This window comes from Salvelinus alpinus, chromosome 1, assembly GCF_045679555.1.
Source record: "Salvelinus alpinus chromosome 1, SLU_Salpinus.1, whole genome shotgun sequence".
Taxonomy (NCBI): Eukaryota; Metazoa; Chordata; class Actinopteri; order Salmoniformes; family Salmonidae; genus Salvelinus; species Salvelinus alpinus.
Genome location: NC_092086.1, coordinates 60,211,677 through 60,226,084, shown reverse-complemented (window position 1 = coordinate 60,226,084; position 14,408 = coordinate 60,211,677). Strand labels below are relative to the sequence as shown.

Genomic DNA, 14,408 nt, shown 5'->3' with positions numbered 1-14,408 from the left:
TATGACTTGAAAATGGCTGTCTTGCAATATCAACAACCAACTTGACAGAGCTTTAAAGAATTTTTTTAAGAATAATGTGCAAATATTGTACAATCCAGGTGTGCAAAGCTCTTAGAGACTTACCCAGAAAGAACCAGAACGACTCACAGCTGTAATCGCTTCCAAAGGTGATTCTAACATGTATTGACTCAGGGGTGTGAACTTGTGTAAATTCGATATTTCTGTATTTCATTTTCAATAAATTTGCCAACATTTTGAGACAGCATGTTTTCAATATGTCGTTATGGGGTATTGTGTGTAGATGAATGAGAAAAAAATCTATTTAATCCATTTTGAATTCAGGCTGTAGCAAAATGTGGAATATGTCAAGGAGTATTAATACTTTCTGAAGGCACTGTAGATATAAAGTGTATTCGTCACAAATTGCTGTCTTTTACCCTTGTCTGTAGACGTCACTTAAGAATTCACCCCTTTATTAAACCAAAAATAGAGAGCGTTTGATTTTCTTGGCAGATATAACTGTATTGTCACAGTTGTTAATGTGTGTTTGTGTCCAGCCATGCCCAGTCCTTGGCGGCGTTGCAGGCCTACTCCCACTGGCTGGCTCAATTCTACAGTGAGGTCCAGAGGCAGAATCAGAGCCGCTTCATCAGCCTTGTCACATCCACCATGGACGCCACCGCACCACTCATCACTGCCAAGGTAACCATACACACACACAGTATGTGGTGGTAACAGTATGTCTTTGTTAAATCTTACCTAGTTGCTGATGTTGTGCAATTTGTATCATGACACCCAGCGGTTCCATTTTTATGCCGACCAACTGAGCTTGCAAGTCTGTGTTCTCATTGGCCAAAAACTGGTTATCAGATCATTTTAGCAAGTCAACTAAGAATCTTTGTCAATTCCTTGTTACCTATTTCATTGTCAAACTGTATTTCTATTCTAGGTACCTGAAAAGTTGCTGCTGTCGGCATGCCATCTCATGGTGTCCATGGCCACCACCGTGCGTCCTGTTTTCCTAGTCACGTTGCCTGCCGTGCAGAACATCTTCAACCTCATCACAGAGAGCCAGACTCGCAGGCTCCCCCAAGAGGTCAGAGTGCGCCGTAATGGCTTCAATGTTATTTTGAGGCTTAGGGCTGAAATTCAATCCACCCGTGGGTTGTCATCAATGCCCGGCCTTAATCTTATTTCCTGATTAGAAGTGGACCACTTGAAATAATAACCATTTTCTCTGGGGTGTAGCGCTTTAGGGCTCTATCTGCCAAAGGGTGAGGGTGATATCCAATGTGTGCGTGTATGCATAATGTGTCTCATGGAATGTATATACCCCCCACCTATAGTCGCACATGCTGGAGTGAGTATGGTTATGCGTGGAGGGATCTGTCTAATGTGTGTGTGTCTCCACTCCTCCAGGCCCACATGCTCGTGTGCAGAGCTCTGTCCAACATGCTGCTGCTGCCTTGGTCTAACCTGCCAGAGAGCGAGCAGCAGTGGCAAACCCGCTCCAGTAGCCACGCCAGCCTGCTGGCTGCCCTTACCCGCCACTACCGCCTACTGAGGGGCACTGCCAACCAGCCCCCACACCGCCTTGGCCTGGAAGACAGTCAGTTGGGCATCATGCCATTTATCAACCTTTACGTCTCTTATAGTTTTGATAACGCTTCCTTCTACAGTCCTGTTTCAGCTGGTATTTACTAAGAAATAATGTGGTGAAAGATGTGATGACCATGGGTACTTTTAAGTACTTATTTCTAGGCTTGGGCGGTATACTGGGGTATTTTGAAGTACCAACGGTATGATTTTCAATTCCGCCAAATGCTTCTTTTTTTTTTTCTTTTTTTTTTACAAAAGTATATGGAGTATGTTTATAAAGACCACATGGCGTGAACGTGACGTGACGATCCACTGTTGAGAATCACAAGAGAGGTGATTAAGTGACACTTTAAATTAATTTGCAAGCGACATATCTTATAACTAGAAGTTAAGATGTGCCAAATACATTTGCTCCAGCTCAGGGCTCCAGCTATGCATTTGGTTTGCTAACTTGCTAGCTTTCAAGATTTAAGCTTATTGGTTACAGCAGAGACAATCAATTCCCTCCTGGATCAAGTGTGAGTAGCCTTTTTGAGATAGTTATGACTTTATTAGCTGGGTTGTCTGGCCTTGCATTTAGTTTATGTTCGTTTGTTCTTATTAGCATTTAGCTAGTGTCCCCTATGAGAATTTGCTAGTACTTTGTTAGCAAAAATAAATACTGGTACTCAATGTTTGGAAAGAAATTGCGTCCCTTGTTTGCACTGAAGGTAATACCGCATACCTCAATATGGTACATGAACGGTGTGAAGGTACAGTGGTTGCTCCACTAAAAGTTTTGTGATTATGCTGCAGGCCTTAGAGGTAATTTATGGTTTAGTACGGTACCCTGCGTCACGACTTCATTACTCCAGACCAGCGCACGGGGGAGTTAGAATACTGATTATGCTTTTGGGTCCTACTGTGTCTCTAACTGACAATGAATGGGTGACATAAACCTAAATAGAAACTGATAATTGTGCAGACTTCAGTATTACTTACTAAAATGGTTGTTACACTAAGGTTTTTATTATTTTATTTGGTTGGGATTATTTTTCTCTTACTGTAGTAGTGTAGGCCACTCCCGACCGGTCATGTTGTACATCGCCTGAGTGGCGCAACGGTCCAAGACACTGCATAGCAGTGCAAGTGGTGTTGCTACAGATGCTGGTTCAATACCCGTGCTGCCCTTGACTGGAAGACCCGTGAGATGATTGTAGGTTTTTGGTTTCTCTCCCTCTAAAAACGGAGAGATAAATAATTCTAAGTAACAAACTGGCTTTATTTACAAATTCAAGCAATGTCTCACCCAATGTTCAAGAATGGCCTTTTTCTCGCTCATTTTGCGTTATTTGAAAACAAAATAATCTCCAAAATTATAGTTTTTTTTTTCAAACAAAGCGATTAAATAAAATATCTATTATCATTATTATTCATTTAGAATTATATAAAAGCCTGTTGGATATTCTCACAGATATATTATTAACCCTGTTATTAGCAGGACAATATATATTGATCATTGCTCCCGAGTGTCTCACAATGGGATTGCCTTGCAGTTCTCCAGCTGTATCCACTGAAAGCGCGCGAGGTTCAAGCTACGAGGGCAGGGGGCACAGGATGGGCCGCAGAGCCGCGCACAGAAGACCGACCTAGCCCATGGGGAAGGGGGGTGGACACCCACCCCGCTACACTGGCAACACTAAGCGGCATTGCACTAATAATGGCGCTGACTAGGGATACATTCCTGCTGTTCTGTTCTTAGTGCCAGTCTGCACGTTCAAACTAAAACAATAACTAATAATGGCGTCTTTATGAGAATGACGTATAGAAGAGGGCGAGGAACAAGATGGAGTCACAATCCATGCCAGGCACACCTGTGAGCTCTGGAACTCCACCTCGGACAGGCAGAGTTAACATACCTGGCGAGATCGTCGGTTCAACCTGACCTCTCCTGGCAACAGACCGTGACCAACTGCTCACCAGGCACAGCAAGGGCTGTCCAGCCGTTATGCTTTTCTGCTATTCCAAGGATGTGTAACCGAAGAGATACCACAAGTGGGCACAGAATGGTGCCCCCACACATTGACTCTGTACCGGTACCCCCCTGTATATAGTTTTGCTATTGTTATTTTACTGCTGCTCTTTAATTACTTGTTACTTTTATTTCTTATTCTTACCCATATTTTTTTTAAACTGTATTGTTGGTTAGGGGCTCGTAAGTAAACATTTCACCTGCACAGTTGGCCCAGCGTTTGTCTCCCTCTAAAAACAGAAAGAAAAGTTTTGGCCTTTACAAATATTATTTTGGCCTTTATTCAGATTACCGTCGCTCTCTTTTGGTTTTTGAAATGAAATAACTTCCAAAATATCGTTATATATTATCAAGTTGATGACAGTCATATAGCCCTGCACCTACATAAAGCTGTGTGACTCACTCATTCATGGCATTGGATCAAAATAAATATGTACCAACATTCTTTCTGATAGTATTTAATAAAGAAATGTTTTGGTTATCCTGACCTGGACACCATGTACAGCATTATAATAGCCCATTATGGGCTATTAACAGAACAATATACCTTTACCAACATCTCTCTGTATTTTGATACTTTGTGGATGTGGGCTCCCGCAGTGCCAAATGCGTTGCTACAGATACAGGTTCGATACCCGTGCCGGCCGCCACCGTAAGACCCATGAGGTGGCTTTTGGTTTTCATTTCGAGTCCTCCAATCCTCTATGTAATTATTGAAAACCTCTGGAATGTGATCAAGAGGAAGATGGGTGGTCATAAGCCATCAAACAAAGCCGAGCTGATTGAGTTTTTGCGCCAGGAGTGGCATAAAGTCACCCAGTTTCTTTCGTTTTACTATTTACATAGTTACTATTTACATAGTACATAGTAACATCTATGTGAAAGACTGGTGGAGAGCATGCCAAGACATATGAAAGCTGTGATTGAAAATCAGGGTTATTCCACCAAATATTAATTTCTGAAGTCTTCCTAAGTTAAAACATGAGTATTGTGTTGTTTAAAAATGAATATGAACTTATTTTCTTTGCATTATTCGAGGTCTGACAACACTGCATCTTTTTTGTTATTTTGACCAGTTGTCATTTTCTGCAAATAAATAGTCTAAATGGCAATATTTGTATTTTTAATTTGGGATAAATGTTGTCAGTAGATTATAGAATTTTTTAAAAAGAGATCATTTTACCCAAACACATAACTATAAATAGTAAAACGAAAGAAACTGATCATTTTGCCGAGGTCTTAGTTTTTTCCCAGATCTCTAATATATACACACACACACACACGCACACACACACACACAGTGGCAAGAAAAAGTATGTGAACCCTTTGGAAATACCTGGCTTTCTGTGTAAATTGGACATAAAATTTGATCTGCTCTTCATCTAGGTCACAACAATAGACAAACAATTATATGTTTTCATGTCCTTATTGAACACACCGTGTAAACATTCACAGTGCAGGGTGGGAAAAGTATGTGAATCCTTGGATTTAATAACTGGTTGACCCTCCTTTGGCAGCAATAACCTCAACCAAACGTTTTCTGTAGTTACGGATCAGACCTGCACAACGGTCAGGAGGAATTCTGGACCATTCCTCTTTACAAAACTGTTTCAGTTCAGCACTATTCTTGGGATGTCTGGTGCGAAGTGCTCTCTTGAGGTCATGCCACGGCATCTCAATCGGATTGAGGTCAGGACTGACTGGGCCACTCCAGAAGGCGTATTTTCTTCTGTTGAAGCCATTCTGTTGTTGATTTACTCCTGTGTTTTGGGCATTGTCCTGTTGCATCACCCAACTTCTGTTGAGCTTCAATTGGCAGACAGATAGCCTAACATTCTCCTTGCAAAATGTCTTGACAAACTTGAATTCATTTTCCCGTTGATGATAGCAAGCTGTCCAGGCCCTGAGGCAGTAAAGCAGCCCCAAACCATGATGCTCCCTCCACCATACTTTACAGTTGCGATGAGGTTTTGATGTTGGGGTGTAGTGCCTTTTTTTTTTCACACATAGTGTTGTGTGTTCCTTCCAAACAACTCAACAGTAAGTTTCATCTGTCCACAGAATATTTTTCCAGTAGCGCTGTGGAACATCCAGGTGCACTTTTGCAAACTTCAGACGTTCAGCAATGGGTTTTTTTGGACAGCAGTGGCTTCTTCCGTGGTGTCCTCCCATGAATTGTTTAGTGTTTTATGTATCGTTGACTCCTCAACAGCAATGTTAGCATGTTCCTGAGATTTCTGTAAGTCTTTAGCTGACACTTTAGGATTCTTCTTAACCTCATTGACCATTCTGCGCTGTGCTCTTGCAGTCATCTTTGCAGGACGACCACTCCTAGGGAGAGTAGCAACAGTGCTGAACTTTCTTAATTTCTAGACAATTTGTCTTACCATGGACTGATGAACATCAAGGCTTTTAGAGATACTTTTGTAACCCTTTCCAGCTTTATGCAAGTCATCAATTTTTAATCTTCGGTCTTCTGAGATCTCTTTTGTTTGAGGCAGGGTTCACATCAGTCAATGCTTCTTGTGAGTAGCGAACTCAAATTTATTTTATTTTTATAGGGCAAGGCAGATCTAACCGACATCTCCAGAGAGATGTCATTAGCCTAGGGGTTCACATACTTTTTCCAACCTACACTGTGAATGTTTAAATGATGTATTCAATATAGACAAGAAAAATACAATAATTTGTGTGTTAGTAGTTTAAGCACACTGTTTGTCTGTTGTGACTTAGATTAAGATTAGATCATTTGATGACCGATTTATGCAGAAATCCAGGTAATTCCAAAGGGTTCACATACTTTTTATTGCCACTGTATGTATATAATTCTATGCATAAATACAAAGTTTGATTACATGTAAGGGTAATTATGAGGGAATAATTATGTAATTATAATACCACTATACCGTGTAATTCCCCCCCAAAAACTACCAAGTAAAATTCCGACTGAGTAAAGCCCTTTTCTGACTGGAACAATGTACAATAATCAACACAGAGTAATGTAGTCGTCTCACCTCTGAAGTTTAATGCACTGATTGTAAGAAAGGAACACTAGAGACATTATTCTTTTGGCTTCATAGCATAAACCCTAACATCTTTCTTACCCCCCCACGCCTCTTTCTCTCTCTTTCTTAGCGAAAGCAGTGTTGCACCAGACATTGCCTGTGCTAAGAGACATAGTGGACAGCATCTCCGGGGAATCCACCAAATCCCGACAGATCTGCTACCAGAGTCTCCAGGAGTCCGTGCAAGTTTCCTTGGGCCTCTTTCCTGTCTTCATCCAGCAGCCAGGTCAGAAGAAAAAACACAATGTTACAACACAATAGTTTCAGTCATAATAGAGAGCTGACGTGTTGTAATTTTACTATTACCCATTCACTGAATGGTTTATCTCCATTAAATTTAAATCTCAAATCCATCACCACAGTACATTTCAAGTAACTTTACAATGTAACGTTATGTGTGATATGCCTGAGCAAGGTCAATGTATGTGACAAAAACGTTGCACTTAACAAAATGTTTATTTACAAGTACACAGTGTGCAACTGTACTTTCAGCCATTCTAACAATTTCACAAGAAATGTTGCTTGTGCCTTTTTCCCATTTTCAATGACATTCACCTTTTTATGAATGATATTTCATGTTTACTACAAGCTCTACGCATACGCAAGATTCGGAGTGTTGCCATGTTGTTTTTCGTCTCCTAAAGTGTCGGCTCCTTGTAATACGCTCTGGACATAATTATCAGGTAGTAAAAAAGTGAGACGTCGTATCATTCCTTCTGCTGCCATGGGGGCAGTGTTGTCGCTTGTTTCCGTCATCTGATAAATAGGCTTTTCATCAAAGTAGCCTATTTTGCATTGATAACCAAATATATAATCTCAACAGCTGTTTAAACAGTAAACCAAACAACAAGAATCGACCCAAAAGGTTGGATATTTCGAAATGGTAGAACCTGCTGTAGCCAACTAGCTAGCCATGTGCTTTTTTACTCTGTGACCAAAACATGACATTCTATGTTTAGCTGATATGGGAATGAGTATGCAAGCAGCATATCAACGTGGGATAATGTTTTAGGTTACACCGGTAAGTAAAATAATATTTGGCAGGACATATTTTTTCCATTATGAATCATTATGATTATTTCACATGGAGATGTGGGAAGCTAAAAAAGCTAGCGAGCTGTGTTTTTATCCAGGCTAAAGTCAGCTAGCCAGGCTGCCCGCTAACGTAAACTCACCCCATTCCGTACAAATGTGCGTAACCGCGACATTCAAACGAGGCTACAAAGAAAACTAATGGGACTGTAGCGACTGTGTTGACTTCAAAATCGGGGGTGTGAACTAGGTTTCTATTCAAGCGTTGATCGACATGGTAATGGCCCTATAGCATTGGAGAAAAGTTGAAAAAATGGATCCTCCGTTACACCGTGACGTGTCATGTCGTAACGTACAGCACGCATAAAGCAACTATTTCTGTCTTACAATCTCTTTCCACCAGGTGTAGCACTTCTCTCATCGTTTAAAAACAAGAAATGGACAGTGACGGGGGTAAGGGGGGATACTTAGTCATTTTTTCCGTCGTCATTGCATGTGATCATCATTCTCAAAGCCGCTGTTTACTTCTAAGATCACTTTAGCACCGCCCTAAAAACCTGATTCAAATTCGACACAAACCTTCAAATAGGTTTGTAATGACACATTATATAAACTCTTTATAGCGTTTTATTTACATTTTAGAGGCGATAAGGTGATAAGTTGGACAGATCGAGTGAAAAAAGCAATTTTCCCACACGACATCTGTCCTCACTAACGCATTAGTTTCGCTTCCCCACCCGCCATTTAAAAAAAAAAAAGACCCGAAGGAGCTCATTGCCTTCTTGAATTATGCAGAAACGGGCAGCGTGAAGGTCTCGGCATGAATTATGTTGGAAAGGGGAGGATTTGTGCTTTACAATGGTATTAAAATTACAGTTGATCTGGAAGTATTACGTTTTTGGGGTGCTAAAATAAGGTCAATTGTACGGACCAAAGCGATGTACGAGTTTATGTGAGTTTACGTTAACTTCCCTTACTAGTAGTAGCTAACTCTTTCTTGCTTTCACAACATTAAAAGACCAAAAAAGAACTATCGCCCGCTTGTGAATGGGAGTGAGACGGCGAGGATGTCATGTTACCAAAAGGTGTCCGCTACTCCAAAAATCCCATTCCACCCACATGCACGCACGTACAGTAGATCTATGGAGTGAAGCTTGTAGTCACCTTAAAAAGGACCGTTTGCAGATTTCATTTTCTTTATCACTTCAAATTTAATTTTCATTCAAAACATTCTGGTCGTTGATTTGATATAGTGCCAAAGCTGAGTTATTCTTTCTGACATTCTCTGTCTTTCCCATTGTCACTCCCTCTCTCCTTAAGATGTGACGGATGAGATGCTGAGCTTCTTCCTCACACTGTTTCAAGGTCTGCGTGTTCAGATGGGCGTGCCCTTCACCGGACAAATTATACACACCTTCCTCAGCATGTTCACCAGGTAGGTCACACACACACACACACGCTTAGACACAAATATTGTGACCATTTTAAAGCTACAATCTGGGATTCTGAAAACAACAAAACAGCAGCCCCGCCACATGTTTTGATATACAGTTGAGGGATGAGGCTAGAGAAATGTAACCCCTCTCAAATGAATAGACAGCGCTGTAGACGCAAGGACTGGCCGTCCTCAACATCCCCATGATGGTTTTACACGTTTAGAAGCTATAAATTGTTTGTTTACGTTCTTGTATGTCCGTCCGTCCCAGGGAGCAGCTGGCAGCCAGTATCTTGCAGGAGGGCAGCGCAGGCTGCCGAGTGGTGGAAAAGTTCCTAAAGATTCTCCAGGTGGTAGTTCAGGAGCCCGGCCAGGCCTTCAAACCCTTCCTACCCAGCATAATCGCTCTCTGCATGGAGCAGGTCTATCCTATTGTGGCTGAGGTGAGAGTGCGCACTCTCATTCACACTGATATAAAAAAAATATGGATACATGCACTGTGTGTGTGTGGCATGTCCATCGATGGGTTTGGGCACTGGGTCAGCAAAAAATATCTGAATTTTTGATCAACAATGGATAATAAAGGTCTATTGTGATTTCTTTGTCTGTCCCACAGCGTTCCTCTCCAGACGTCAAAGCAGAGATGTTTGAGCTGCTATACCAAGTGCTTCACCATAACTGGAGGTACTTCTTCAAGACCTCTGTCCTAGCCAGTGTGCAGAGGGGATTGGCCGAGGAGGCCATGGAGAATGAGGCCCAGTTTAGTGCTGCCATGCAGGTGTGTGTGTGTGTGTGTGGGGGGAGATGCTCACACCATGTTTAGCTAGCTCGTCTGTGCTTGTTGATGTTAGATAGTACTACTGCAGTTGTCAGACATGACACGAATTACCACCATAGCTGGGTCTTTCATTCATTTTTGCACTACACAATAAACTTTTATGAGAACAGTCAGCCCTCGAATGCTAGCTACCTAACATTAGCTAGCAAATCAGAGTTGAATTTTAGCTGGCCATGTCATAGAGAACGTTAGCAAGCTAAATATATGGGTATTAGTCTGGCTGGCACTGGCATGAGTATGTGGTAACGTTAGTTACAGCATGGTGAGGGTGAATTCAATTCTTCATTAGCGAAGCCAGCTGCACGTCACATATTGGCTACCTAACAACATGACATTATTTATAATTTTTTGAGGCAGTGAAAACGCAATTCAAGCTAGCCCACCAAGGCCAGCCCAACCCGGATTGACTTCAAAGTGCTAATAGAAACAGAGCTTTAGTGAATTTGTCAATGCATTTCCAAAAATGTCTAAACGAAACTGCAACGCCAAGTTAATAATAGCCTTTTTTTTTATATTTACCTCATGTACATGATATAATTGGTTTATAGCACCCTTCTAATCATTAAGCAATGTGCAGAAAATTCCACCTCCTAGCCTTTCCATTGTAGAGCTATCCCAAGTCATGGTTTGCCTGCTGAATTTGATGATAAACTTTTTGCCTATTTTCAAATGTAAGTTGTACTCACAATCCAGCATGTTGCTGCCATTTGTATAATGTTCTGTTGAAAAAACTGTATAAAAAAAAAATATATATATATAACAATACCATATTGCTTATACAGGATTGTGGTCAATTCAAATTGAATTCAGTTAATTCAGGAATTAAGCTCGAATTCAATGACTTCTCAATAACCTGAAAAGTAGAAGCTATTTCAAATGTTTTCCCACTTTCTGAATGAACTGCCCTGAATTCGAATTGACCCCAACCAACCCTGGATTATAACTATCCAGTTATTTCAGTATCTAGGGTGAATAGGTTATGGGTTGTTTTTGGACAGGACTGTAGAATTCCCTGACATGGCCTTAAATCTGTTTCTCCAGGCTTTTGGGCAGTCTTTCCTGCAGCCAGACATCCACATCTTCAAGCAGAACCTCTCTTACTTGGAGTCCCTCAACAGCAAGCACAAGCTCTACCAGAGAGTGAGTTCAGCTCTTATATGCCATACCATTAGCTCCTAAAGTGCAATTTATTGTTGCTCCAAAATTACCCTTTGTCTCTGTTTTGTGACACTATTTGAATGGTCCAACTTAATAACCTCACCTCATATTGTTGTCATCATGAAAATATGATTACTATTCTATTTCTATCTAATTCTAAACTGTATATACAAAAGTATGTGGACACCCCTTCAAATGAGTGGATTTGGCTTTTTCAGCCACACCCATTGCTATCAGGTGTATAAAATCGAGCACACATCCATGCAATCTCAATAGACAAACATTGGCAGTAGAATGGCCTTACTGAAGAGCTCAGTGACTTGCAACGTCGCACTGTCATTGAATACCACCTTTCCAACAAGTCAGTTCATCAAATTTCTGCCCTGCTAGAGCTGCCCCGGTCAACTGTTAGTGCTGTTATTGTGAAGTGGAAACGTCTAGGAGCAACAACGGCTCAGCCGCAAAGTGGTAGGCCACGCCTAAGATCACCATGCGCAAAGCCAAGCGTCGGCTGGAGTGGTGTAAAGCTCACCACCATTGTACTCTGGAGCAGTGGAAATTTGTTCTCTGGAGTGATGAATCCCGCTCTACCATCTGACTGTCCGACGGACAAATCTGGGTTTGGTGGATGCCAGGAGAACGCTACCTGCCCCAATGCATAGTGCCAACTGTAAAGTTTGGTGCAGTAGGAATAATGGTCTGAGGCTGTTTTTCATGGTTTGGGCTAAGCCCCTTAGGAAAATCGTAGCGCTACAGCATACAATGACACACAGACGATTCTGTGCTTCCAACTTTGTGGCAACAGCTTGGGGAAGGCCCTTTCCTGTTTCAGCGTCACAATGACAATCCACTAAGTGGGGTCCATACAGAAGTTTGTCAAGATCAGTGTGGAAGAACTTCACTGGCCTGCACAGAGCCCTGACCTCATACCCATTAATAAACTTTGGGATGAATTGGGACCAACTGCGAGCCAGGCCTTAATTGCCCAACATCAGTGCCCGACCTCACTAATGCTCTTGTGGCTGAATGGAAGCAAGTCCCCGCAGCAATGTTCCACCATCTAGTTCAAAGCCTTCCCAGAAGAGTGGAGGCTGTTATAGCAGCAAATAGGGGACCAACTCCATGTTAATGCCAATGATTTTAGAATGAGATGTTCGGCGAGCAGGTGTCCACATACTTTTGGTCATGTAGTGTATTTTTATGATTGCCATAATATAAATATAACCTTGACATTACATGTCATGATGGTTTATGCTATTATTATCACACTAATTATGTCAGTCAATATAGTGCATGATAGCAGCACTAAGTACTGAGAGAACGATGAAGTTTATATTTGTCCATTACTTCACTTTTGCATCTCAAAAAGGTCAGTTAAGGGGGTGCTTATATTTGTTCTGTTTTACACATGTACAAGTGTGTAACCTTTACAAGTGGATGGTGATAAATGGAAATGTGTTTTTTTTGCATATCCCACTCCCCTGAGACACCCTCGGAGAGCGGGGCCAGGGATTGGGGCGGCAGGGTAGCCTAGTGGTTAGAGCGTTGGACTAGTAACCGAAAGGTTGCAAGCTCAAATCCCCGAGCTGACAAGGTACAAATCTGTCGTTCTGCCCCTGAACAGGCAGTTAACCCACTGTTCCTAGGCCGTCATTGAAAATAAGAATTTGTTCTTAACTGACTTGCCTAGTTAAATAAAGGTCAAATAAATAAAATAAAAAATTTAATCTGCCATTATTGACGACGATCCCCAACCCAATTAGGATTGTGCAGATTGACATATTTTTTTACCTAGTCAGCTCAGGGATTTGAACTAGTAACCTTTCGGTACCTGGCCCAACGCTCTAACTGCTAGGCTACCTGCCGCCCCAAAATTACGTCAGCTAATCTTCCTGTGGTCCAACACAGAACTAAAAAGACCTTACAATTACATTTTACATTGAAGACACATCAGCTAATCTTCCTGTGGTCCAACACAGAACTAAAAAGACCTTACAATTACATTTTACATTGAAGACATAACCAACGTTTAGAAAATGGCCAGACAGTTACAGTACCTGACAGATTAATATAAGCACTCTCTGGGATTAGTATCTGTCCAGTTTATATGGTCGATTTGCCTGACTACCCAAGCTCCTTGCTCCGGCCAAATGCTGCGTGGTCCACGGACATTAGTTTCTTCTCTACAATTGGTCTGGATCCATTCTAGACCGTCTGATTGCTTGCAGAAGCCGATGGGTTGGGCCAGAACACGTGGGTAAAGTGGCGTTTTTAAAATTCATCATTGGCTTTGATACTCTGATTGGTTAGATGATCCAATCGCTGATGACTTTGTTTTGTACTACACCCCTCATTTTGATGTCACAACAAACGACTTCAATGATGGCAGTCTCAGACTGAAGTATAACGATAGAGCAGCGGAATAATTTAGTTTGCGTCATCAGGCAAATGGCATTAGAGGTTATTTTATTATTTTGGTGGTGAATTAGGTGAATTAACTTTTTGCCTGAAGTGTGAGTTGGTAAAGAGTTACATTCAGTAATCGCCATTGTGGACAATAACGATGCGTGGAATTTAAATCATTACTTTGGGGACAATGATTCTAACTTGGTGTTTGGCCACACTGTTCCTTCTGTCTGTGTGTCTATTCCAGAAGCTGTTCCGGACCTCCATGCTGTTTCATTTCATCAACGTGCTCCTACAGGTGCTCCTCCACAAAAGTCACGACCTGCTCCAAGAGGAGATTGCCCTGGCAGTGTACAACATGGCCTCCGTGGACTTTGATGCCTTCTACTCTGCCTTCATGCCTGAGTTCCTCAATGGCTGCCAGGGTGTGGACGCCAACCAGCGGGCGGTGCTCGGCCGCAATTTTAAACTGGAGCGGGTGAGACTTAATGGGAATTGGTTTATAGAGTGGGTTATGGCCGCGGCGGTGGGAGTCTAGGGTAGGGTATACTGTGTTTCATAGTAAAAGATGTGATGGTGGTGGGGTATTAGCCAAATATGATATGGTTATGTGCTCTTGGAATTATCAGACTCTGGACTGAGAAATATGAGTGGAAAACTGGTAGCATCGTTGTATCTCAGATTTTCCTGTTTGAACTGGATGCTTACAGTATGACAATTGTTTAATTACCATAAAATCTGTTATGCATGTGACTTTGCATATGTGCAACAAAATGTCTAAATCTCCCATGGCCCGTATTTGGGAATGGAGGAGGGCCAGGGGGCACAGTATGTGAGCTTATAAACAAACTCCCATATGCAACA

The 14,408-nt window shown here is 41.8% G+C and overlaps 1 protein-coding gene across 1 annotated transcript in view; it reads left to right on the top strand.

Annotated features, from left to right (window-relative positions):
• xpo6 (exportin 6) overlaps nucleotides 1–14,408 on the top strand; it is a 70,008-nt gene that overhangs the window by 54,739 nt on the left and 861 nt on the right. The window contains exons 15-23 of the mRNA XM_071412655.1: nucleotides 558–702; nucleotides 950–1,096; nucleotides 1,420–1,609; nucleotides 6,746–6,901; nucleotides 9,028–9,142; nucleotides 9,414–9,585; nucleotides 9,759–9,920; nucleotides 11,022–11,120; nucleotides 13,792–14,022. Of these exons, the coding sequence (XP_071268756.1) occupies nucleotides 558–702; nucleotides 950–1,096; nucleotides 1,420–1,609; nucleotides 6,746–6,901; nucleotides 9,028–9,142; nucleotides 9,414–9,585; nucleotides 9,759–9,920; nucleotides 11,022–11,120; nucleotides 13,792–14,022 (1,417 nt within the window). The remainder of the gene's footprint in view (nucleotides 1–557; nucleotides 703–949; nucleotides 1,097–1,419; nucleotides 1,610–6,745; nucleotides 6,902–9,027; nucleotides 9,143–9,413; nucleotides 9,586–9,758; nucleotides 9,921–11,021; nucleotides 11,121–13,791; nucleotides 14,023–14,408) is intronic.